The 26,824-nt window shown below is 46.6% G+C and overlaps 2 protein-coding genes across 2 annotated transcripts; both read right to left on the reverse strand.

The window, feature by feature from the left end:
• Positions 1-1,466: 1,466 nt before the first annotated feature.
• LOC128773795 (testis-specific Y-encoded protein 1-like) lies at positions 1,467-6,274 on the reverse strand. The gene is made up of 7 exons (XM_053891384.1): positions 5,921-6,274; positions 5,051-5,800; positions 4,281-4,358; positions 4,025-4,136; positions 3,787-3,932; positions 3,655-3,693; positions 1,467-1,697 (listed from the first exon to the last, which is right to left on the reverse strand). Exons 1-7 carry the CDS (start codon positions 6,272-6,274, stop codon positions 1,467-1,469), a joined length of 1,710 nt encoding a protein of 569 aa, XP_053747359.1.
• An 11,265-nt stretch (positions 6,275-17,539) lies between these two features.
• LOC128773876 (uncharacterized) lies at positions 17,540-18,266 on the reverse strand. The gene has a single exon (XM_053891914.1). The coding sequence runs from the start codon at positions 18,225-18,227 to the stop codon at positions 17,553-17,555; it is 675 nt and encodes a 224-aa protein (XP_053747889.1). The 5' UTR covers positions 18,228-18,266; the 3' UTR covers positions 17,540-17,552.
• Between the last annotated feature and the right edge of the window lie 8,558 nt (positions 18,267-26,824).

A 26,824-nucleotide genomic window follows, 5' to 3' on the forward strand; every position in this document is an offset into this window, starting at 1 on the left:
CGGAATGCTCACAGCAAGCCAGCTGCATTTGGGGACATTACCTGGCTGGCAGTGAGTGCATGGCCAATCCTCTGACGAAGGTCCTACAGGCACGGAAGGATTTCTGGCTCCTGAAACACAGAACAGAACACGCAGAAGCCCCTCCACCTGACAGCAGGACAGCAACTGGATCTGTCAGTGGAAGAAAGGGGTTGAATGCAGAGGGAAGCACACTCAAGCGCAGAAGCATACACCAAAGACAAGACAGGCCACCAGAGCCACAGCTGACCCAACACACAGGTGTGCAGAGACGAAGGCGGTTACACGGGTACAGCTGTGCCCACTTAGGCCAGGCAAGGAGGCATCACCAGAGAGGTGTTGGCACAGGCAAAGCCAGGAAAAGACACAAACACGCCAGGGCTCACTCAGGGAGACAGAGGAGCACAGGCAATGCGAGACATTTCCTGTGAACAGAGAACAACGTGACGATCCCGACAGGCCAATGAGACACGTGTGGTTCAGAGACATGGAAGTCAGAAGGCTCCTGAATTGCTGAGGGTGTCCTCTCTCGAGGGACAGCACTCTGGAGCCCACACACGCTGATGTTGGGGTGGAAGAGGCCGCTGGGCAGCAGATACAGTTGTGCAGGGGGTTTAGCAGCTCCTGGACCCTAGGGCTCCCCGGGGAGAGCTGCGGATACGGGAGGACACCCGGGGATGCCGGGTGTGCAGCATGAGGGCTGTAATCCCTCGGACACAGAGCACCGAGGCCTCTGCCCACGGACCTCAAGTGTCCACACTCGAGGGTTTGGCTCTGGGTGCCGTGAGTGCATTCCACACCCACACCTTGTCCGTACCTTGTCTTTGGGACAGGCCGGGCGGAAACGTCACCCTGGCCCCTAAGGAGGTATTGGCTGGAGATATTAACATGTGGGGGACCCTGTGTTCACCTCTCCCCTAAAGTGTTCCTGCTCGGCAAGACCTATCAAGTAACGGCCTGCTTGTGCAGGAAGATGCCCCAAAGGGCCCAGCCTCATGACCACTGAGGCCGTATTCCCACTGCACAATCACTGGCCATACTTTCTTTGGATGTTCACACCCAAAGACTCGGGTCAGCACTGGGAGCTTTTCCAGGGTACCCTGACATTTACCCATCAAGCAGCTGAGAAGACGTGCCTCTCCAGCCAGTGTGCAGACAGCAGCGAGAGAAAGGCCTGCCTTCCCTTCTAGAGAGTGCGACAGCCTCTGCCCTGGAAGAGGTAAGGCTTGGTCGCACAGATCCTCAACTCCACAGCGTGCTGACACCCCGCTGACCGTGTTGTCTGCATATGATAGGGGCAAGAGGCCTCCATGCATTGGGACTGCCCACGCCTTCTCTGGAATAGAGCCACTGCAGAGAAGGCTCTTGTACTGCAGAGCTGTGCAGTGGGGATCCTGGGGAGCTTGGGCAGCTTGGGAGACAGGAATATTAGTGTCGGGAGGTCAGTGTCAGGCACGCTGTGCTGGGGGCCGTGTTACATGGGGATACAGAAGAGCCTGCGATGGACAAGCCTGAACTCTGTCGACTGCACTGCTCGCACGGTGGAGCTTTTGCCCCATCCCTAGCACAGACATCTCTGGCAAGCAGCCATCTGCTGTGTAAGGAGTATCCCAGCACTCACGTCTTCGCAGGTGAGGCTCGTCCCAGTCCTTTCTAAGCTCCAGGCCTGCCGGGGACCTCTGCACAGAATGCTAAGGCCTCACAAGTCCATCGTTCCCTATGTGGCTGAGGCAGCCTTTGTCCTGGCACTCAGGCAAAGGAACACAGGCTGCCTGGGACGAGGCGACCTCCCTGAGCGCCTGCTGGTGTTTGCACTTGGGAGTCTTCTCACAAGTCTCACATGGCGTGTTGGACACACGGCTTAAGCCTGTGGACACAGAGGAAGAGCATCACCCGACTCATCACGGCTGATGATGAGAGGGCAGAGGGCACACGGGAGAGGTTGGCGTGTTCGTGCCCTTGAAGAGCCCCACCTCCCCGCGACCCTCCCCTCTGTTGGCTTGCAATCTGGGCCACCCATTCGTAACCAGAGGTCTTTTCAGAAACAGCAAAGTTCACACAAGGGCATCAGCACTAGGACTCCTTCAGGAGTCTTGTGTGTGTGTGGGGGGGGGGGAATAAGTGAAGCGGTGTTTGGGAGGCTCAGCTTCAGGAAGTGGAACCAGAAAAGTTGGCTGTGATTTTGGAGTTGCGTGAGACTGTAGTGGGCTGTTTTCTCTGCAGTGTGTATGTTGTCCCTGTCAACTCTGCCTGAAGCAGAACTTCATCGGTCTTACCCACCCACTCTGCCTCTGGTCCCTCGGTTCCTTCCCCTGGACGCCAATCTTACAACCTGCTCACAATCCCTCAAATATGTGTGGCTGGTCCTGAGATCCTGACCTTGTCCACAAGACAGTCTGCATTGGTAGACGTCTGAAAACCAGAGGGTAATCAACCCTGGGAATTCCTCCCTGTGTGGCGGTTCAGTCAACATGACTGAGGGTGTCCCCATGCGGGATTCTGGGGGCACCATCATGGACATGCCCAAACCCTGAATATTGGACATCCCTGGCCTGTGCTGGCCTCTCCGTTTCCTTGAATTTCCTCATTTTCACAGGAAAGCTATGAACCTGGGCACTGGCCTTTCTCTCAGGTTTGTGCCCTGGCCTCCCTCACTCAAGTCCCCATTGCTTCAATCTTACTGACCTCACATGCAATCCCAATGTGTGACCCATCCCTACGGACAATGTCCTACGTCCCGCCCTTCCTTGGAACTCCAATGTGCAGGCACAGAACACTTACACCTCTGGACAGCTGCATGTATACATGGACACGCCCCAGAGCGAACCTGAGAGGAAGACACACACAAACACTTCATGCTGTTTATTTCCCATTCTATATTTCTTCAAATGTATTGGACCCCCGCCCTGCGCCACGTGTCACCACCACCCTTGTCCTTATTTCATGGCCAGGAGAATCTTGTGGACCATCGGTGAGCATCGGAAGGGTTTCCACTGGGGTCGATGAAGTGCGACGCTCCTTCATACTCTTCTCAAGATCGTGCATATCCCTGGGATATATGGGTACACACAGACAGACAGACAGACAGACACACACACATACACACACACACACACACACGCACACACACACACACACACACACAGGACAGGTGAGAGTCTTATCTTGGCCCTGAGTAAGGTTGCTTGAATGTTTCCAAACGGAAAGTAGGATGGGAGGGTGTGATAAGCTGTGCCAAAGCTGACAAGGGGATCCAGAAGCCAGACAACATGTGGGATGGTGGTAGGAGGCCTGAGGGTGGGGTTCATGGTCCGGGAATGACAGTTGTCACCGTGCTATGTGATGAGCCAGCTTTGGTTGTCCCGCTTTGCTCATTCTTTTTGTCTAGCCCCCTTCCCACCTTCAGGCTCCCCAAAGGGGCAAAGCCTCTTTGACACGTTACTTCTTAAGACTCCCTGTCTCAGGCTGATGCCCTTTTGACCTGGGGTCACCTCCTGTGCCGCTGTGAGTCTCGGTGCCTCCATGCAGAAGAGAATTGTGCCCTGGACCCCATGACACACATTTCCGTGCCCACACCCTTGGCTGCTCACCTCTTTCCCTCTCAGTTCTGTCTCCTGGGGCCTCCTTCATCTTGAAATACGGCAGGGGGTTGGGCCAAAGATCCTCTATGATTATCTGGTAGGGGAGACAGGCCAGGCCTCAGGTAGCTATCCCACGCAGTGGGGGAACCCATGAAAATCACCTCCCTTCCTTGTTACAGGGCCCCACCTCAGCAATCCTGCTAGAGCCGGCAAAGCTGTGGTCAGAGAACCAGTTGAAGAAGTTGAGGCTGCTGTTGTCATGCCTGCGTCTGTAGGCCTCCTGTCTGTACCTTGGGTACCACTGGATGGGACTGGAATGAGACGCCCTATACCCTGCAGGAAGACGAGTATGTGAGAAGGCGCCAGAGAACTTATCACATTCAACCCTCCACCCACTGCCGCCCATGCAGTCAGTGGACACTTACCATCAAGGCCTAGGACATACTCCTTCGTAACGACTTCATTCTGGAAGTAGGAGTTCTTGCCAAAAAACAGCAGGATCTTCCGGCATTCCCTGGGAAACTTGTGTTCCTCCACCTGCCGTGGTACAGTGGGGCAGAAATGTGAAATCTTGTTCCAGGAGACCCGCCCTCCCCTGAGGAAGGAACACATCACTTCTCCCCACCACCTCCCCTCCCCACACAGCCAGCCACCCACACCACCTCCCACTCCCAGGCCGACCTTCAAATTGGTCATGTGGCGAAGCATGCTTTCATCGGGCTTACTAATCAGGGCTGACATCTGAGGGTGGTTCACAAACTGCCGCAGGTCAAGGAGCCTTCAGGTGCTGGGCGTGAGAGAGCTCGAACCAGAGAACCAGTGTGGACAGCATCCAGGCGTCCTCCCCCCGGGACTGGCGTCCTCCCCCAGGGTCTCAAGCCCTCCCCACAGGCTGCGTCCAGGCCCACGGGGTCTCCGGATCGCGCAGGGCTCTGCTAGACACGCACAGGAGGCTGTGCATGCCCAGACGCCCGCAACCACGCCTAGCTTTGTGTGCTCGTGAGGACACTGAGGACGCTTACTTCCACACAGCCAGACAGCACACATCCGGTCTCGCGCCGACCAGTGGGCATTCACATCGCCTTCCCCGCAGCAAGATGCTTAGCGGGACCCAGAAACGTGCCCCCACGCGGCTTTGTGTGGGAAGAAGCCCTCGGTCATTTCCCCGACCTGGCCTGGACCTCCACCGCCACTCCCCACTCTCCCAGCGCTGTTTCCGTGCCAGGTGCGACGTAAAGCACACATGCCTCCCCCACCCCGGCACTGCCCTCCTCCCACACTCATTGCAGAGCCAGGACCACCGGATGGGATCACGTTTGCACGTTCCCGGCCACTGGAGCGCGGCTTAGCTCCAGTCCCTGTCCTGGGTTTCTCTAAATGTCACCGCCCTTTCCTTCCTCTTGCGCAAGCCCAGCCCCCTGTGGACCCTCCACCAGCAGCAGGAAGGATACAGCCTTGGCCCAGAAACCACGGATGCCCTGGATAAGGGCACTTCTCTGCTGCAGATGACGCTGCCGCCTCTGCCATATGCTGGGTTTGCGTTGAGAGTCCTCCCGGCTGGCATGTGTATTCAAGGGCTGCACCTCCGTCTGAAGAGCCTCGAGCAAGGACAGGAAAGGATGTAGGCTTGCACTCATCTGCGTCTCTTCCTCCTGCTTCACGTGCAGCTCCTGTGCGTTCCCCAGGCACCAGCCGCCTTGCTCCTTCCACTTTGGTTCCTCCTTCTCCTGCTCCTCAGCTCCTGCTCTTCGTGCCCCAGCTCCATCTCTTCCTTCTCCTCCTTTCCCAGCTTTGCCTCTTCCTCCTGCAGCTCTTCTTGTTAATCCTGTTGCCCCTGCTCCCCCGCTTCCTGCTCCGCAACTTCCCTTAACTCTTCCCCATCCTCCTCCTAATCTCTCTGCTCCTGATCCTCCCCCTTCTCTTTCTGCTCCTTTTGTAAGGCCTCCTGCTCCTCCTGCTGCTGGTCCTGCCCCTGCTCCTCCTCCCCCTGATCGTCGGCTTTTGACCTTCTTCCCCCTCCTTCTCCTCTTACTCCTAATCCTTCTGTTCCTGTTCCTCCTCCTACTTCTCCTCCTCCTACTTCTCTTATGATCCTGCTCCTCCTCGTCCTCCTCCTCCTCATGAAAATCATCTTCCACATCCTCATCCTCATCGTCATCGTCATCCTCCTCCCACTCCTCCTCCTCTTGAAAATCATCTTCCTCATCCTCATCCTCATCCTCGTCGTCGTCCTCCTCCCATTCCTCCTCCTCCTCCTCCCATTCCTCCTCGTCCTCCTCCCGCTCCTCCTCCTCCCCCTCTTCTTGGTCCTTATCCTCCACCTCCTCTTCCTCCTCCTGTCCCTCCTCTACATAATTATCCTGCTCCCCCGCCTGTCCCTCGTCTTCCTCATGCTTCCTCTGGTCATCCTTCTCATCTGCAAGAACGTGTATTTCTGTGGCCGCCGCCTCAACGCCCTCCTCCACCAGGCCCAACAGCTCCGCCACCGATATTATGTTGTCCACCAGCAGCTTCAAATCCTCCCTTCGGCCGGACACCTCTGTCTCACGTCGGACCGGATATTCTTGTGCACTTCGGGGCATTCTGGCCCCGACACCATCGTCGTGTGGCGCCTCAGTCGCGTCCAGGAATACTGTATGCCCTCGAGCCCGGGTCTCTTGACTACCGCCTTCCATGACGAACGCGACCGCAGTTTACGGGGCACTGCCACATTTTCCAGACACTACATCCTTCGCCATGTGGAGCTGGCCCAGGACCGCAGGTGGGGCAGATTCAAACGAAGCGGCAGGAGGTGAAAGCACGGGCCTCCCTCACCAGACCCAGTCAGTGGAGCCCTGACGACAATGGCTGACAACGCCCTCCCGCCTTCTGCCGTGGACCAAGGGCCCAGGGGGCGCATGCGCACAGGCGCTGTACCCAGGAAGCCACGGCGGTGGCTGTCGCTGTGGTGATGCTGCCGCAGAGGCCTTTGTGGTGAGAGAAGTGCGCATGCGGCTCTGAAGCTGAGGGCGTTGCAAACCACGCCCAGACTCCCAGCCAGGCTCCAGGACCAATCATGAGGACGGCAGTGGGCGTGGCGTCGGCGGCCCCACCTTTCAGGGCGGTGGGAATCTGCTGCGAGCGTGTAACGGCACACAGCGAGCCCCGGGCTTCGGTAGTGCGGCGCCTCCAGGGGCCTCCAACTTAGCCCTCTGCGTGCCCTGTTTGGCCTCTGTCAATGAAAAGGGGACTTTCACATCCCCCCCCCCCCCCCCCCCGGCGTCCCGTACGGCCTGGGCACGAGGCTATCTACACACACGGGAAAAGGGGGACCTCCACGCTTTTCACGTTTACACCCCCATCTTTGGTCATCGTGCCCATAGTCTGGCAAATCCCCTGAGCGGGTCAGCGTAGCTGTCCGTGAAACGCATTTCAGCTGTGCGCCCGCTGTCTGCACCCTGGTTTGCATCTGGTCTGCCTCCTTTGCATACGCCCTACGTCCATCCCTACTCCAAGAAGACATGTATGTCATGACAGCAGGCTAGCAGTGCACCCGCTAGGGAACACTGTTCCCGCTAGGGAAAACTCTTGTCACTCGGTGACAAGAGGTGTGTGACATGGAGAGGACACCACCCTAGGGGAGGCTGCCTATCATGCGCGATCCCAGGAGCAAAGGGATGGCACTCTCTGAACTTTGGCACTTGAACCACCCCGGTACGCACCAAATCAGGAAAGCCCCCAGTCTCTTTCCTTTGCTCCCCAACGGCCTACGCACACTCACTCAGGCACAAAGATGCACGGCCACGCGGCACGTGGACACAGACACGCACACGCTGCCAGCGCAAACGCCGGGTCTCACGCAAAAGTACTCAAAGGCGCCAGCCACGATACACTCACAGACACTCTAGTGGACCTCTGCACTCACACGTGCCCTCTGTCACATCCCGCTCGCGAGGCTAGCTCCTTCCCACGACTCACACTTGCTTTCCCCCCTCACACAACACATGCATTTGTGCTGGGGCCCAAAGCTGGCTGAAAACTAGGGCAGATTCAGTATCTCCATTGGGTCAAGGAAGCTTGCACTGAGATGCCAAGGAAAGACAGCCACAACTGATACCAACCTTCCAGTACCGACAAAACTGGAATGTGGCAGGTGGAGAAACACCAGCCACGACTAGGTTCCCAGCCTATCGACCCCTGCGCTCACCTCAGCCCCTCTCAACCCTGGGGAGTGTCTTGGGTTTCAGTACCTCCCAGCTGTCTGCAACCTACAGGGCAAGGGCCAAGGGACTGACCTTTCACGGTTCACATGTATACCCAGCTTGTGTGGGCTGCCTGGAGGCAGTCACGGCTTGGGAGGTCTGGATGTGCTCTCACCCCTGTTACTTGTGTGTTTCTTTGCGTGTTCCCCTGAAGCCCTGTGCCGTCAGCAGCCTACTATGTCCATATGGACATGCACGGCACACGGGAGCCCAGATGAACTCATACGGTACAAGGACTGGACAGAGAAAGAGAAAGAGAGACGGAGGTGGGGTGGGAGGAAGCGTTCTGAAAAGAAAACTATCACAGAGACAAAGAGACAGACAGAGACCAGAGGGATACCGAAGGAGGCAGAGGAAGGAGAGTAAGTCACAACTGGAGATAGCCACAGGGAGGAAGTGTGTTTGTACGTGTGTGTGTGTGTGTGTGTGTGTGTGTGTGTGTGTGTGTGTTCATTTATGAATGAGCGTCAGTATCTGGGACTGAGAGAAGGGGTGTTGCTGTGATTCCTGGACCCTTGAACGCCCTCTTCCAGCAGAATGGAGGCCTGGTATTGTCAGGAATGTCAGTGTTTTGCGGACCATGACTCATGCGGTTTGGGGCCCTAGCCCAATCTCAGGCTAGGGACACAGAGCACAAGGAAAGGGAACTTGAGGCATGAGGCTCCAGACTAGGCCCTCAGGTGGAGTGTCCAGGCCCAAGGCTTTTACATGCCTGCTGCCTCCTTCCGGAGCCCACTAGCATTTGGGAAGCATGCCCACGGCCCTGTGGCCCTTCGGACACTGCAGTGGCCCTGGCTGACGTGCAGGTGGGGCAGAGGCAGAGGCAGAGGCAGTGAACTTTGTGACCATGTGTCCTTGGGGTGAAGGAGCTCTGCCTAGGTGAGCAGTGGGCTGCTGTTCAGGAGCAATCAGCAGGAGGGCAGTGGGCGTGGCTCCGGCAACTGAGCCCCTGCCTCCCCTCCCAGGTCCGGAGCCACTTCTCTGCCTCCCCCTCCAGGGTGGCCTCCCTTTTTGCTACATGTCCTTTTCAGGTTTGTCACCGACCAGGTCTGTCCTGTGGGATAGCTGATGTTGGAGAACGGGTACTACAGATCTCACCCCTTTGGGGAGGAGCCAAGATGATGGCAGACAGCATGGAAGCTTCTTAAGTGTCTCGCGTGCATGAGATACAGCCAGACCAACACTAAACCATCCTACCCACCCAGGAAACTGACTGGAGGATTAGCACAGCAATCTGCATATCCTGAACCACCGAATTCAGCAGGTACGTGGCATGCAGAAGTGAACTTGGAGAGCGAGGAGGCATGGGAAGGGAGGTGCTTTTGTGCGCGGAGAGGCGAAGGAGACTGGGCAGGTGGAAGCGGGGGCAGAGCATACAGGGAACCCACCCATCCCCAAAGCAGGTGGAGAGAATGTGGAAAATTGGACGTGGCCGCACGGACTAAACTGAAATGGGAGAAAGGAGAAATAGGAGGGTTTAAATTCCATTCAGACTGTAAACAGGGTGCGCAAAGTCTGCAAATCCGCAGTTCTATGCCTGGCAGTGCTGTGGTGGGAAGGGCTAATTCTCAGGAACAGGGTCGTGTAGGAGGTTCTCAGGCCACTCAGAAAAAGGTGGTTCCACTGCTGGAAAGACATTTGGTAGGGACTGTTGAAGCCACCTGGTCCATGCACACCCCATTTGCTGGTGCTGGAACAAGGTCGTTAAGTGTCGTGAAGTCTGGTGCCAGATGTGTGTGGTGGTTTTCCATAATCCCTGAAATGCTGCGGTTACACTGACTTGCAAACTTTTTGTGGGGCGGGCTGGCATTGGTCCATAGTGTCGGAGCACTGGCAGCAGCAGGGCCCAGCAAGCGTTCCTAGGTGCAGCCTACGTTCAGCCATTGCTCATTCGGCCATTGCTCGGTGAGACCCTTCTGCAGAGGGACGGGACGGGTCAAAGCCGCAGTCCTTCAGAAGTAAGGGGCCCGGAAAACCAGCGCATCTGAGACGCAACTCAGGAGAGAGGTACTCCCTGGGGCCTGGTCACGGAGAATGCAAAAGCGCGCAGTGGACAGAAGCTGAAGACAGAGGACGGGTGTGTGATTGCTGATCCAGGAGAACAGACTGGGTAGCTGGATGGCGCCATTTTCACCGCTCATGGGCATGTGCATATGCACCAAGGAGAGTGGCAACAATCCACCCCAGTGGGCTGGCAGCGCCATCTAGTGGACAACAGAGCGGTTACACGGAGCCCCGCCTAGCCGGGCCACCTTCGCTCTCAGCAGCACAAGTCTCACACCCACCCGGCTTAGTTTATGGACTATAAAGCGGTACATAGACTGACTTCTAGGAGAAAGAGAAATAATTTCAGTCCTACTTCAATCTGTTAGCAGGTCCATCGATTCAATTTCCTCTCTTTCTTTCATTCCTTTTTTCCTTTTCTCTTTTACGCTGTTTTTTGAATACAGCAAGAGAGAAAACTCATTTTTATTTTCAATTCTCATTAAATATGTTTTCTTTAATTTATATTACTGTTTTGTACTTTTGTGTACTTTTTTTCAAATTCTATTTTACTCCCAATATTGTATTTTAGTGTACTTCAGTTTATTCACCTTTTCAATGTTTCAAACGTTTTCCATTTTTCTTTGTTTTCTTTTTTCTCTTTTTCGTCTCTTTTCTTGTTCTTGATTGCAGAAGGTGAAAATTTTCATTTTCACTTTCACTTTCCTTTAAAATAATTTTTTCACTTTTTGCTATATGTTTTGCTTTATGTAATTTTTTCCAAATTCTATTTACTTCCATAATGTATTTTAGTGTACTACAGTGTATTCCCTTTTTCAGATTTTCAAACTATTTCCTTTTTTTCCTTAGTTTAAATCTTTTTTCTCTAATTCGTTTCTTTTCTTTTTCTTGAATACAGAAAGACAAAAGATACATATTTTTTAATTTTTACTAATTTTCTTTAACTTTTTCTACTTTATTCTGTATTTTTTGTGTATATTTTGTGTATATTTTTGTGTATATTTCACAAAATCTGTTTTACTCCCATCATCTCATTTTAGTCTACTTCGGTGTATTTTTTTTTCAAATTCTCAAACGATTTCTCATCTTAAAATTTTTATTATTTTTTTCTTATTTTTCCTCCCCCTGTTTTTTTTCTCAACTGTATCAAACCATTTTCAACACCCAGACAAAACATGCCTAGACTCTAGCATCATTTTTCTACTTTTTCTATTCACGTGCTTAATTTTTTAATATTAATATTTAATTTGAATTTTTTTCATTTAAGTTTTTCTACCTCATGAATTCCTCTTCTCCCCTCAAAATGACAAAAGGAAGGAATTCAGCTGAAAAGAAAGGGCATGAAGAAACGACAGCCAGAGATTTAACCGACACAGATGCAAGCAAGGTGTCTGACGCAGAATTTAGAATCACGATTGTAAGAATACTAGCTGGAGTCCAAAGGAGTTTAGAGTCCCTTTGTGCAGAGAAAAAATGAAGTAAAAACTGGCCAGAATGAAATGAAAAATGATATAACTGAGCTGCAGTGACGGCTGGATGCCGCGGTGTCAAGGATGGATGAGACAGAACAGAGAATCAGCAATGTAGAGGCCAAACTTATGGAGAATATGGAAGCAGGAAAATCGAGGGAGCTTAAGGAAAAGAGCACGATTGAAGAATTAGAGAAATCAGTGACTCATGCCAAAGGAACCAGATCTGAATCCTAGGGGTACCAGAAGAGGAAGGGAGACAAATAGGGGTAGAAGGGTTATGTGAGCAAATCGTAGCAGAAAACTTTGGTAACCTGGGGAAAGACACGGACATCAAAAACCAGGAATCACAGAGGACCCCCCATGGGATTCAACAAAAACAACCCTCAGCAAGGTATATCACAGTCAAATTCACAAAATACTCAGGCAAGAAGAGAATCATGAAGGCAGCAAGGGAAACAAGTCCCTAAACTACAAGGGAAGACAGACCACGTTTGCAGGAAACCTATGCACAGATACTTGGCAGGCATCAAAGGAGTGGTAGGACATACTGAAAGTGCTGAATAGGAGAAATACGCAGCCAAGAATTCTTTATCTAGCAAGGCTGTCATTCAAATTAGAAGGAGAGAGAAAAAGTCCCCAGACAAACAAAAATTAAAGGAGTTTGTGGCCACTAAAACAGTCCTGCATGCAATTTTAAGGGGGACACTCTGAGGGGAGACATGATGAATATGAATATATATTCAATATATTCGTAATCATATAACCACCAGAAACTCCGACTCTACAAACAACATAATGGCAGTAAACTCATATCTTTCAGTTCTCGCTCTAAATGTCAATGGACTCAATGCTCCAATCAAAAGACATAGGTTAACAGAACGGATAAGAGAACAAGATCCATCAATATGCTGTTTACAAGAGACCCAGTTTACATGTAAAGACACCTTCAGAGTGAAAATAAGGGGATGGAGATCCATCCGACATACTAACGGTCAACAAAAGAAAGCCAGTGTAGCCATACTTCTGTCAGACAATCTAGACATTAAAATAAAGACTGCATCAAGAGATGCAGAAGAGGCTTATATCATAATCAAGGGGTCTACCCTCCAAGAAGACCTCGCAATTGTAAACATTTATGTGCCAAATGTGAGAGCACCCAAATATATAAATCAATTAATCTCAAACATTTTAACTCATCGGTAGTGATACCATAATAGGAGGAGACTTCAACACCCCATTCACAGTAATGGACAGGTAGATCATCTAATGAAAAAATCTACAAGGAAACGATGTCTTTGAATGACACATTGGACCAGATGTGCTTAACAGATATATTCAGAATATTTCAACCCAAAGCAGCAGAATATACTTTCTTCTCCAGTGCACATGGAACGTTCTCCAGAATAGATCATATACTGGGACACAAATCAGCCCTAAGTACGTACAAAAAGGTCGAGATCATACCGTGCATATTTTCAGACCACAACACTACGAAACTTGAAATCCACCACAAGAAACAATTCTGAAAGGGAACAAATACTTGGAGAATGAAGAACATCCTCATAAAGAATGAGTGGGCTAACCAACGGTTTAAAGAGGAAATTGAAACGTATACGGAAGTCAGTGAAAATGATAGCACCACAACTCAAAACCTCTGGGATGCAGCAAAGCCGGTCAGAAGAGGAAACTATCTAGCAAGCCAGGCTTTCCTAAAGAAGGAAGAAAGATGTCAGAGACACAGCAATCGTTAGATATTCTTGACAGTTAGACCCTTTAATTATGATATGCTTCCCAACTTCACCTCTTCTTATAGTCTTTGGTTTAAAGTCTAGTTTGTCCAATATAAGTATGTCTACGCTAGATTTCTTTTGAGGTGCATTAACTTGATAGATTGTTCTCTATCTCATCACTTTCAACCTGCATGTGGCTTTACATATAAAATGAGTCTCTGGTAACCGGAATATGGATAGTTCTTATTGTTTAATCCATTCTGTTACTTTGGTTCTTTTGTTTGGAGCATTTAGTGCATTTATAGTCAGATTATCAGTAGATATGACTTTACTGCCATTGTAATTACCTGTAAACTTGTCATTTCTGGAGGTTTTCTCTGTTCCTTTCTAGACTTTGTTGTTTGTGTTCTTTGCTTCCTCACTCAAAGAGTTTCCTTTAATATTTCCTGCAGGTCTGGTTTAGCGGTCACACCTTCATTTAGTTTTTATTAGGGGGACTCCTTATCTCTTATCAGTGCTTCCATTATGAATAGAGTATTTTTGGTTGAATAGTTTTCCCATTTAGCAGTTGAATATATCCTGCAGCTCATGTATGGCCTACTAACTTTCTGTGGACAGATTTGCTGTGAATTTGATTTGTCTTCCTTTGTAGGTTTAGGTGTTGTTTTTTTTTTTTTGTTGTTTATTTTCTTGTTTGTTTGTTTCTTTGTTTGTTTCTTGGTTTTTTTGTGGTTTTTTTTTCTTCCTACTTTCAGGATTCCTTCCTTTTCTCTATAGTTTATAAATCTGACTCCGATATATCTTGGTGATGGCTCGCTTTGGTTTAATTTAATGGGAGATCTGTGAGCTTCTTGCCTTTCAATGTCTATGACTTTCCCCAGATCAGGGGTGTGTTGGGCTATAATTTGCTGAAATAAGTGTTCTGCACTTTTTTCTCTCTGCTCAACTTCTCAGACTCCAATGAAATAAATTATATTACTTTAATGAGTCACTGAGTTCCTTAAGTCTACATTTGTGATTCAATTATTTCCTTCCCTCTTCTTTTAAGATTCATTATTTTCCATACTTTTTATCTTTTATATCACTGATTCCTTCCCCTGCTTCATCCATCCCCATTGTCATGGCATCCATTCATGCTTGCATCTCAGTTATAGCTTTTAAAATTTCAGCCTGCCTCGACTTTAGTTCTTGTACATCTGCAGCAAGGATTCTCTGGTGTGTTTTATGCTTTTTTAGGATAGCAAGTATCATTATGATTGTTTGTTTTATTTTTAAAAATCTTGGATGATGATGGATGATGATGACGAGGAGGAGGAGGAGGAGGAGGAGGAGGAGGAGGAGGAGGAGGAGGGTGACGACGATAACAATGGTTTGAGAGAGAGCATGAACAATTGGGTGAAGGGGCAGAGATAGAGGGAATGAATCTTTAGCAGCCTCAATACTTAGTGTGGAGTTCAACATAGGGCTTGATTCTATGACCCCTAGGATCATTATCTGATCCAAAATCAAGGGTCAGACATTCAACTAACTGAGCTACCCAGGCACCCTGATTGTTGTTTCCAGTTCTGGTGAAGACATCTTATACCTGCATTGATTAAATCCCTGGACATTACTTCTTCTTTCTGTTCTTTCTTTCAGGCTTCTTGCAGGATTCCGCTTCTTAATCAGTACACTTGTTTTGAGTGAGGGTTTTGTGCTGGTGTTCTGGGGGACGGTGGTTATGTTGAGCTTAATCTCATGCCTTAGTAGAGATGCACCTGTGAGGTGCACAGGGGTGAGTCCTGGTGTAGGTGGCTTTAGTAGCCACTTATTGGCACTGTTTAGCTCACCGAGGTCAGTCACTGATGATCGGTGGGGCAGGAAATGGCATCTCCCTGGTTCGTCATCCCTGGAATGGAGAGTTTGTCCTTGCCATTTTCTGGGAAGCTATCTCGGTAAAGCAAACAATCACCACTCCTGTGTACCTGACTTTCATAAGATCCTTTCCCTCACTCTGTGCCTGAGTCCTTCTGCCTGCCAGGCAGCATAGTATCCCCATGCTTTATCTCAGGGACACGCTGGATGCCTAAACTCCAAATAGTAGGGACTCCCGCATCAAAGAACACTGCTTAATCTCACCACCCTTTTCCCATTTTCCAGCTCATCCCAGGAAAGTGATTGATGGCCACACAGTTTGGAATTCGTGGCAAATTGCAGCAGAAGGCCAACAACAAAGCTTGATGGCCTCAGCCACTGTCTCTGCTTCTACATCTGGGAACAGTGTGGCATGTTGGAGCCATGAGTTTTTCTCATGAGGGAGGCCTTGCTGCCATGCCCCAATGCACTGAAAGAAGGGGAACCTTTTCTACCTGTGCGACAAAGGGGACCGTGAAGCCACGCTGTCTGCACCTGGGTCACTGCCTTCCTTCCCCACAGTGAAAAAGGCAGGCAGGCATAACCCTGGTGATGGCAGGCTTGTAAACTTTCAGATTTTGTGCTTTGCTGCGTAAAGGAACTTGTGGAAATCTTTATAAGCAGGGCTCCATCCACAGCATCGACAGTTCTTCTCTGCTCCAAATCAGCTCTACACAGCTCCTATCTTCCATGAGGTGGACATTTTTCGACTCGTTGACTTGCAGTTTTGTTCTCTTAGCTCCCAGGTTGATTTCCTGGGTGTTCGTAATGATTTGATATTTATCTAGCTCTGCTGAAGGACCATACGAGCTTAGGGTCCCCCTGCCCCTCTGCCCCTCTGCCAACTTAACTCATCCTAGGGAGTTCACATGAATGAAATCATGACTATGCAGTCTTTTCTTGGATTTCCTACATAATCATGCTGTCTTGGAAAACTTACACTTTTGTTTCCATCTTTCCAGTCCCTATGCCTTCAATTTCTTTTCATCCTCTTCCTAGTTGTCTAGTGGTTATCCTTAGCATTGAGCATATATACTCAATTGTATTAAATATCAAGTTACTCAATGACTGAAAATAAACGAGCAATTAAAAAAGCATTAGTCCTAATTATTCCTCTCTTGTCTAACGTGCCATATGTGACCTCCATGGCATTGGTATGTTAAAATTATAATCAGTGCTGGTTAGATATTCCCATCTGTTCACCAATTTCTTTGTTTATGATTGCTTTTGATTCAACTCCTTCATTCTGGACGCAATTACTGTCTTCCCAAAGGGCTCCTTTTCTATGTTCTTTATCTGAAAATGTCTTTGTTCTGTCCTTATTGTCAAGTGGTGGGTTAGTAGACACAGAGTTACCAATTGACCATTATAGTCTATCAGCACCTTGAAGAGAACATTTTACTGTTTTTGATCTTTGTTGAGAAGTATGGCATTTGTTGGTCTAATTGTAGATGTTTTATCATTTAATTTCTGTTTTCTCTTCTAGTGCCGTTTAAGGATTTCTCCATGGGTCTGAAGTTGCTGCGTTTTCACTAGGGTAGGTGTGAATCTACTCAAGACTCAGTGTACTTTCTCATTCTGAGGTCGCACTTATTTCATCAACCCTGGAAAAATTTCAACGTCACTTCAAATGTCAAGATTTTCACAGTCTGTATTCCACTGAAATGCCTGGAGACACACACAGAGCCTTCTCATTCTATTTTCAAGGCCTTGTAAGTGCTTCCATGTTTCAAATTATCTTTATCTTCCAGGCTCTGTTTCAGGAAACTTCTTCATATTTACCCCCTATCTAGCTAGCTACCTAACACTACTATACAGTTTTATACTTCAAAAATCATATTTCTTGATATTGCCAAATGTTCCATGGTGGAGGGAACAAAATCACTCCCAGTAGACCCCTGAGTTTAAGGTAATGAAAGGCCCAGGATGTTATCATATACTGATCCAATGCACTTTTATTTAATATTTTCCTCAAAATCCTCCCAACATGCCATAGCATTCATTACCCAGGGCCTTTGGCAACCTGAAACCCCGAGGTTCTCAATGGGGAGGAATTTTACCCCAAGGATATTGGGAAATGTCTGAAGATTTATTATCTCAACACAAGGGGAGAGGAAGCACCCCTTGCACCAAGTGGGTAGAGGCAACAGATGGGTATACACCTCTTACAAGGCACAACATACTCCCCCACCCCCAACAAATCTCGCCCAGAATGTCATTGGCGCTGATTTTGAGAAATCCCGTTCTATCCCAACCAATTATGATGCCTTAAAGATCTCTAAGCTCTTGACATGATTATTTTTCTGTGTGTATACGTGGGCTTATTTAAAATCTAAGTTTCAACTTAGAGTTTGTTGCATGCATTGTTGCTTGCACCCGAGTGTTTGCAGCATTCAAATATTTTTTATTCCTAACTTTATTTTTTGAAAGTGTATGCACGCAACATGTTTGCCTACACATTTCAGAAACTGAAAGGCTTCAAAGAAAGGAAGTTGTTTGCAGAAAAATGTAGAAGAGGAGAATAAAACGTCAGACACACCCTGAAAACAAATAGGTTTTATTTTAGATGATCACAACAATATTATATGTATGTAGGACATTTCTTCAAGAAATTTATTGGCAGCCATTGCAAACAGTAGGACCTTCATTCACACCTTTCATTGGGGGATGTTTGCGTACAGTCATGGGTTTCACTTTACTCCTCTGTTTCGTGGAAAATGTTCCACAGAAGAACATGGCAGCACTTATTAGCGAGAGGGTGGCAGTTGTGATTCCTAGTGGGAATACATAGGAGAAGCGTTTCCTTATCAGCATTTCTTTTCCAATGGGAAAACTAAGTGGGAAATCAAGGGTGGTTTGGCCATAAAAATCCACAGCAAAATTCCAGCTCGCTGTAATTGCAGTACAACTACAGCTACAGATGAGAAAGAAGGCAGAGATGTTGTAACACAATCGAAGGAAATCTGGGTATGGGGCATGGATCCAGCGGACCACAAGTGCCACTGAACCAAAAGTCAGGACTACGGAATTCAAAGAATTTGCCAACAATATCAGGCCCTGCCCATACCAGATTTCATCTGAAATCACCCAGCTTCCATTGATCCTGCCATACATAGGCCACTCAAGAATTGCACCAGAGATGCTACATTTTTGAAAGTAGAAAGCTTCCCAAAGTCCAATGTACACAATGGAAACAATGTTGCTGTTAAACTCCCACACGCGCCAGGATCTGCTGTTGGCTAGACTGATGCCAAAAGCCCAGGCCAGATAACTGAAAAACAGGCCCATCAGTTTGAGGTACAGGTGCTTCAATTCCAGTTGATGGATGACAGGGTAGAGGCATCATGAAATCAAAGCAGGAACACACCAAAGAGAAAAAAGAATCAGAATGAATGAGTCACAGTTCCGAAAGTGCTCAATATTTATGTCTTGCCCTTCTGGTCTACGCGTCATATTTAATAGTCTCATATATGTATTCGCTTTCAATTAGTGTTCTAAATGTTTATGTAAGGATAAAATGACCCCGGTGACGGTATAAATTTACATGCCATTCTGGGAACACAGTGTGACATATCTCTCAACCACCAAACTGTTCAATATCTCTTGTCTAGCAACTCCAATTCCAGGACTTTTGCCAAGTTATTGCTAAGAGTTTGCAAAAATATACATAGAGAGATGTGGTTTTTTTTTTTTTTCCAGCACTGTTTATCAGGGAGAAAAATTGGAATTAAGTGAATGTCTACAAATAGAGGAATCATTAACTAAATTATAGTACATCAAGGATTATAGTGAAATATTACACGACCATTACTAAGAAGGAGTGAATCCGTGTAAATGACCTGAAGAAACCTCCATGGGAAAGCAAAATGAAAAATAATCCATATGGTATGACAATCTGCGTCAAAAGAAAACACACAACTTTCTTTATATATCTGCAAGTATAGATATGTGCATACGTTTTTGAAAGTTTAGAAGGATGCACACAAAAAGAGGAACCCTGATCAACTGACAGAAGTAGAGAATTTCCTTCTTATTTTCATATTTTCTATAATCTGTATGGTGCATAGTTTTAAATGGAAAACAGAATAAACATAACCTTGATGATCTGTAACATGTTGCACACAACAAATCATGCTAAGGGTGCCTGAGTGGCAGAGTCAGTTGTCGGACTTGTGATCCCAGCTTAGGTCTTGATCTCAGGGTCATGAGATGAAGCCCCGCATGGCTCCTCCACTGGGCACAGAGCCTACTTAAAAAAATTCATGCCTATTTACTTTTTCTTAATCCATCCCTTGCTTAAAACTCTCCCTTTAGACGTTGGCTTCTTTTAAGGGTACAACTTAAAAATAGCTTGGTGTGTTTTGCATGAAGCAAATATCTCTTACAAAGCAAAATCTAGATTGTGGCCCAACCTGTTTGCATCTGTTTCAGTTTTAATCCTTGGAGTTCGTGGCAAGGATAATCAGAAAATGATACTCCTAGGGCTTCTCCCTCTGCTGATTAGCAGAAAGAATGAGACAGAGAGGAATGCTCAGAGTGGAATGGTGAGTGGGAAACATAAACAACCACCCACGTAGAAGAGTTTTAGGACCCTCCAAACTACATGTCCTTGCTATGAAGCCTGATATCCCCAACACTGTATCCTCTCTGTTCCATAATCTTCTGGGGAATGCACTTCCTCATTGCATGAAAGCAGCAGTTTTAGTAAAATTAGAAAGATGAGTTTGGAGCTGACGGCCAGTTTGATGACCTCACTCTCCAGGAATGATATTTCCTTGCCCATAGAGGTCTGAGCGAATGGTCCATAAGACCAAGGAGTTTTGACAGCATGAAGAATCAGGACGAAGAATGTTACAAATGCAGAAAAGTATGCCAGTTCAAGGAAGTTTGGGTGCATCTGTGTGTGGAACCAGTGGAATGAGAACATGTTTTTCCTGATGATCAAATTTTAAACACTCCCTGTATCTTATGTTAACATATTACCCATATGCCATGTAGAAGGACTCCAGTGTGCAGAAGCTTAAAGAATGGTAAATATTCTTCGTAGCAGCAGGAAATTTTAACCTGGAAGGGGAAAATGTCAAGCCAACCTTCAAAGATCCACAAGGAGAGACGAACAACCTATAGTAAAAAAAAAGCTACAATTAATGTAGAGTTTGGGGCTCCGAAGAAAGCCCAACATACCCTGCCTCTTACCAAATGTTTATTATACATAGCTTGCATTTTGTAAAGGTCATTGCCTATTCCAGATAATTCACATTAACACATTTCAATTCTCATAGCAGCCCAATGATAGATATAGAGTTATGACCCCCATTTTTGAAACGAGGGGCTTGAGCTCCGAGAGGTTGAGTAACTTACTCTAGGTCACACAGACATAAATGGCAAAGCCAGACTCTAGAGCTCTTGGTGTTGACAGAGTTATTCATGGCTCTCCTGATACCAGATGGCATTTATTCACATCCAAAGAGAATAAAAAATACAGGTGCCTAGACAGCTCAATCCCTTAAGCGTCTGACTCTGGATTCATCTCAGGTCATACATGATCTCACAGTTTGTGAGTTCAAGCCCCACGTGGAGCTCTGTGCTGGCAGTGCAGAGACTGCTTGTGATTCCCTCTCTCTCCCTGTCTCTGCCTCTCCTCTGTTTTTTCTGTCTCAAAACAAATAAGTAAACTTAAAATAAATAGGCAATTTCAATGACAATTATAATAGTGGCCCATATTTTATGTCCCATAAAAAATGAAGCTGAATCTTGAAGGACAGCAACATATCGGAAAATAAATTACAAGCTTAGTCAACAATGTGCATTGCTGGTGGGAATGTTAAATAGCACAGCCACTGGGGAAAACAGTACAGAGATTCCTCAAAAATTGAAACTTAGGATTGCCATGTGGTGCAGCCCTTCCACTTCTGGATATGAATAACCAAAAGAAGAGAAAGCAGGAACTCAAATAGATATTGGCCCACTCATGTCCGTAGCAACATTATTCACAAGAGCTTGCGTGGAAACAACACAGATTCCCGTCAGTGGATGAACGGATAAGCTAATGTGGTCTATCCATATCCGGAATGATATTCAGGCTTCTACAAGAAGGACATTCTGACACCTGCTACAACACGGGTGAACCTCAAGGGCATTATAACGAGGGAAGTAAGTCAGACAAAAAGAACAAATACTCTATGGTTCTACTTCTATGAGTAACCTAATCAAACTCATAAAGACAGAAAGTTCAATAGTGGATGGCAAGGGGACTTAGTGTTCAATGGGTACCGAGTTTGTTTTGGAACATGAAAAAATTCTGGAGATGGATGGTTGTGAGGGTTGCACAACAACGTGAATGTCGCCAATGCTGCAGAACGCTTCAAAATGGTTAAATGAAAAATTCTTTGCGATAGATATTTTATTACCATAAAAAGTGACACAAAAAGCAGGTATTTTATAAAAACACAAAGCAAAGTTGTGTTCAATCTATCGAAGAAATGACACCCCGTGGTTTGGCAACACCGTCCCTGCGTTTCTAAGTTACAAGCAGTTAACGTTTACAAGTTTGCTTTCCCACAAACACACAGCCATATCACTGTGGCATGGAAAGACAGGTATGATGTCGGGGATGCCATTACCCCATATTGTGAGTTTTCATTCATAATCAAAGTGATACTGAAATAAACTCAGTTTTAAAAGCCGACGGCATAGACACTAGTAGGCCGTGGTAAAAATGTGAAGATGCTGGGTTATGTCAGAACAACAGGGGCCTGGACTTAACTTTCTTTGTTGGACCATCCAGTGAATGACATGTAAGCTCTTCACAGATGAGATGAAATGATTAAACTAAAATGACCCCCAAGATGTCTCAAGGCTCTCCTTGACCAGGGAAAAAGATAAAGCACGTTAGTTTCCCTACTGTGGCAAAAAAAAAAAAAGCCTTTCTAAGGACACACAGAGTAGTAGTAGCTGCCAAACTGTAAGGGAAATAAGTCAAATTATTCTTGGGGTGCCTGGGTTGCTCAGCTGTCAGAGCCTGTGACTCTTGATCTAGGGTTGTGAGTTCCAGCCCCACATTGGGCCTACAGGTGATTTACCAAACAAACAAATGTCCTTCTTTTTCCATGACTACAAGTGCGGATCTGTGAATTATGAGTGCCAGGTACATTCCAAGAGATGCTATAGAGCACCAGAGCAGTGAAACACCACTTGGAGAGGTGTTTCTAGAAGAGAAATTTATTTTTGGAGGACCTACATCAAAATAATCACTGTACTTCATGAGAGTCTTAAGTCGGAAAACTATAAGAAGGTTCATATTGAATTGGAAGAAAGATGTGTCATGACAGGAGCCAAAGTTAGGGCCAACAGGAAGGCACCTTCCTTAAGCTTCCGTGGACAGGGATGCATGGATAGATATTGACGTAGGTCTCATATGTGGCCTCTTTCTGTTTTGTTTCAGTTGGAAAGATCGGTTCTATTCTCCCCCCTTTTGTTGCCAGCTATGCTTATAGTTGTAAACTTATATAATTTTAATCTAAGGCTATGATCAAAATTATCAAAACTCACACAGTAAGCATGATATTAAAGTGAACCAGAGCCAGAACTGTGCAGAGAAGAGACACAAGGGTAGAAAGATTTATAGCAAATAGGGAGAGTACAGAGAAACTTACACTATCATTTTTTTATTTCTTTTTGTTTCATACTTTACTTGCAGTGTAATTTACAAAGACTAAAAAATACTCCCCTTAAATGTACAGCTCAGGGAAGATTTACCTATTTCCCACAGTAACTTCCATTTAAAGGAAAAGAATATTCCAGTCCCCCAAACCTCTTTCTTGACTCTTGCTAGTCAATAGTCAAGTCAATAGTAGGCCTGCCCCCCCCCCCACCACCCATGTGTAAACAACTAATCTAGTTTCCTCTACCATAAATGTGTTTGCATATTATTTTTAAATTTTTAATGTATATTTATTTTCGAGAGAGAGACACACAGAGCGTGAGCAGGGGAGTGTCAGAGAGAGAGGGAGACACAGAATCCAAAGCAGGTTCCAGGCTCTGAGTCGTCAGCACAGACCCCAGTGTGGGCCTCCAACCCACCAACCATGATATCATGAGCTGAGCTGAAGTTGAACGCTTAACGGACTGAGCCACCCAAGTGCCCCTGTTTGCGTATTCTTAAACTTCACATATATGGAAACACACGGAATGTAACGTATCTTCGCTGTCAGCTTTCTTTTGTTTGGCATACCGTTTGTGAGATTCACCTGTGCTGTCGAATGCATCATCACTTTGTTCATTTTTATTGTTGCATAGTATTCCGTTGTTTGGCCCCACCCAATTTGTGTACCCATTCTTCTGTAGATGAATATCTGGGTTGTCTCCAGTTTGGGGCTATTAGGGGGATGAGTTTATTAATATTTTAAAAATAAAGCATATATTTCCTTTATAAGTCAACTCATTTGCTCAAGCAGCAGTTAGGAAATCTGTGTTTTGTAGAATTAGATTTTTTTTTTTGAGAGGGAGAGAGAGAGGGAGAGAGAGGGAGCTAGTGTGAGCTGTGGGCGTGTAGAGAGTGAGTGGTAGAGGATCCAAAGCAGGGTCTGTGCTGACAGCAACAGGCCTGATGCAGGACTCAAACTCACGAACCTTGAGATCCGATCCTGAACTGAGACAAAGTCAGATGCTCAACCAACTGAATCAGCTAGCTAGCTGCCCCTGCCTGTAGAGTTAGTTTTCTAAAGAAATGTGGCAAGTCAGGAATCTAGACGGACTTTTAACACTTCACAGACAACCCACACACTATTTGCTGCTCCCCTGTTTGGGGGGGAGGCTTTTAGAAGAGGAGAAAGCCAGGAAAGACAGGTGGATGGAAACTTGTATTCTCCACAAGACTTGTGTCATTCTTGCAGAGAAAAAGCATATATCCTAGAGAAATATGCAGAGGGCATTGAGTTGGGGTGTGGAGTCTCTGATAGCACACTGAGTCATGTGAATAATAGCTTTTGGAGCATAAAAATAACTACCCCGCAGATAATTCTATTATTGTGTCGACTACTATGTTGGAGGACCGTCAAAAGACCTCAGATTTCATCCCAGCTCATCCTCTGACCAGTGACAAGCCACTTAGAATCTCTATATTTTGATCCCTCATGTGGAGGATGGGAGCCACCTGCCCCACATCCTTTCTGTGCCACAGGAACTCTGTGCTTCCCGGTGCTTAGGCAATCAAGCACATTCTCCAGGGCTACCAGACAGAGAAAGGTAAAAGTAATTCATGAACCATGAAACATCAAGTCACTGGGCATTATGATAACTGTCACCTCCTGGTGTTTCCTCGGAACCTGAGCTGGGACTACTGGAGAGGATGAGGAGTTGCCAGCATTAGCCTGTGCTACCTTCCCTGCCTTGGTCAGGGAGTGCTGTCACTCTTATGTGGCTCCCTATTTCCCAGTCTCAACAACAAATATTCTGGCACTTTCGATTCCGTCTCCAGCCCAAATGCCATATGGAATCCCTCTTGCTCCTGATTACCTTGGAAGGATATCCATGAGGGAGAAAGAATGTAAGAAATGCCCCCAGCCCTCATAGCATCCTCTGGTACCTAAGTCAGTGCTAGATACATTCCCATGTCTAATACACAGGATATATTCTTTTTGCTTATTCCTGTAAAAAATAATCGTTCCAAGAGGTAATTTGGGAGGTCTTGAAACTCATTTTTCTCCTTTTCTTCTTTTACCCATCTCCCCCAAGGCAAACCCAGCCATGGCGATCCCCTTGCTTTATGTATCTAAAGTCCTTATGATCCACTGGGTTGTTCTCTCTTGAGACTGCAGGCAAAAGAGCTTCAAACACCCACCAAACACCCACCAAAGGCAATTCAGCCACTCCCCTGTGACCAACAGGTGGCAGGTGTGTCACTCTGTTGGTGGTCACCGTCTCCTGTGAGAGAAGTGGGTTGAGGGAGGCAGCCTTTTCTCATAAGCATGTCTTCTACAACCTTATGTTTTCCAAGTAACCTGCGGCATGGATCCTCTTAATTTACACAACTCCGCTTTAGAAGCCCCTATCTGTGAAGTTGGCCTTAATTAGACTTATTACGGTGGAAGGTTTCGTTGGGGGAAACGTGATGTTTACCCGGAAGCCGCTGTACAAGCCATTACGGTTTCCTGGAGAATATGTGGGACTCAGGCCTAGGCCACCCTGAAAGTCTGAATGGGCCTCAGACTTGCCATCATGTCTTTTCAAAGACGTGGGAAGGGAGCCAGGAACTCTTTAACTAAAGGAAAAGGATGGGATTTTCTCCCATTGCCCACTACTTGAGAGCTAAGGGTGTCATGTAAGTAACGGTCAGCAGAAAAATATTAGAATGCTATTAGAATTTTACAAAATCTCAGGGGTGACTGCGTGGCTCAGTTGGTTAAGCATAAGTAAGTCTTTTGCTCAGGTCATGACCTTGTGGTTTGTGAGCTTGAGCCCCATGCCAGGCTCTGTGACATCTCAGGGCCTGGAGCCTACTTCAGATTCTGTGTCTTTCTCTCTCTCTCTCTGCCCCTCCTCAGCTTGAACTCTGTTTCTCTCTCTCTCTCTCTCTCTCTCTCTCTCTCTCTCTCTCTCTCTCTCTGTCTCTCTGTCTCTCTCTCTCTCTGTCTCTCTCTCTCTCTCTCCGTCTCTGCTAAACATTAAAAAAATGTTTTTGTTTTTTTTTCCAAAATCTGCATCAAGAGGAAGAATTTGTTGCCCAGAAACCATAATACAAAGCCTAAAGGCAAAGTGCCTGTTTAACATTCTACCAGAGCACTCAGCCCGCTTGGGTCTACAGGCAGTGTTTTTGGAAAATATATTTAAACAGCTGATAGACTTATGTTGCCACGGGGAAAAAAGTTCAAACACTATGCCGTCAAAGACTTAAATATTCTTTGGAAAGAAGGACATTCCATGTTAGCCCTCTGATTTCTCTTCTGTGAATTTTGCGTGGGCCATAGACTGTCGCTTTAGACTAAAGTGAGTATGTCACCTTCATTTTAATGTTTAACCTATTAAAACCTTGTTTTTTCAGTCATTCATTTAGTTTAATTGAGGTCATTTAAACATCTGAAGAGTGTGAATCCTATTAGCAACCAAGCAGCACAAGTAGAAGGTAGAAGTCTTATATACTCGGTATCATCAAGGCTCTTGGTTAAATGTTTTGGTGGCACTTTGCATGTGACAGATACCCAATGAATTTTTGGTGAAAGAATTCATCAGTGGGTGAAGGACTGTCTTAAGCATGATTCTGGAATGCAATCCAATAGAAGGGATTAGAAGTTACCCTGGGAGCCGAAGCTGACTAGGCCACCTATAGAGTTTGGGAGAAGAAGTCCACAAAGGTCATACCTATTGGGGAGGGTTCTGGAAGAATATATTTAAATTTGTATAAACAAGACCTATACTCCTAATACAACTTAAAAATAATTACATTAACAGTTGTATTGATATCACCAAAAGAGAAGAGATATTTCCCGATTTCCCGCCCCCCAAACCACACACACACACACACACACACACAAACACACACACACACACACACACACACAAATATAAGTGTTGAATAGAAAAAGTAAATATGAACTGAACTTCTAGGAATGAGTGAGACTTAGCATATGTCCCTTCTCCAAGTCCTACTCCAAGATATCTACTAAGAGAAATAAAAGTGCATTCGTTCATAAATCCAAATGCAAGTGTGTATAGTACCTTTCTCCATAATTGCCTCATTCTGGAAACAACTCAGTGGGGGAGAAAAACTATCTTAAACAATCCTCAAGAAACAAAGTAGATGGATGTCTGGGTGGCTCAGTCAGTTGAGCACCCAACTCTTGATCCTGGATCAAGATCCCAGCATCCTGGAATCAAGCTATGCATCA

The sequence above is a fragment of the Panthera pardus genome, unplaced genomic scaffold (genome assembly GCF_024362965.1).
Source record: "Panthera pardus isolate Hobbes unplaced genomic scaffold, ASM2436296v1 HiC_scaffold_27, whole genome shotgun sequence".
Classification (NCBI taxonomy): domain Eukaryota; kingdom Metazoa; phylum Chordata; class Mammalia; order Carnivora; family Felidae; genus Panthera; species Panthera pardus.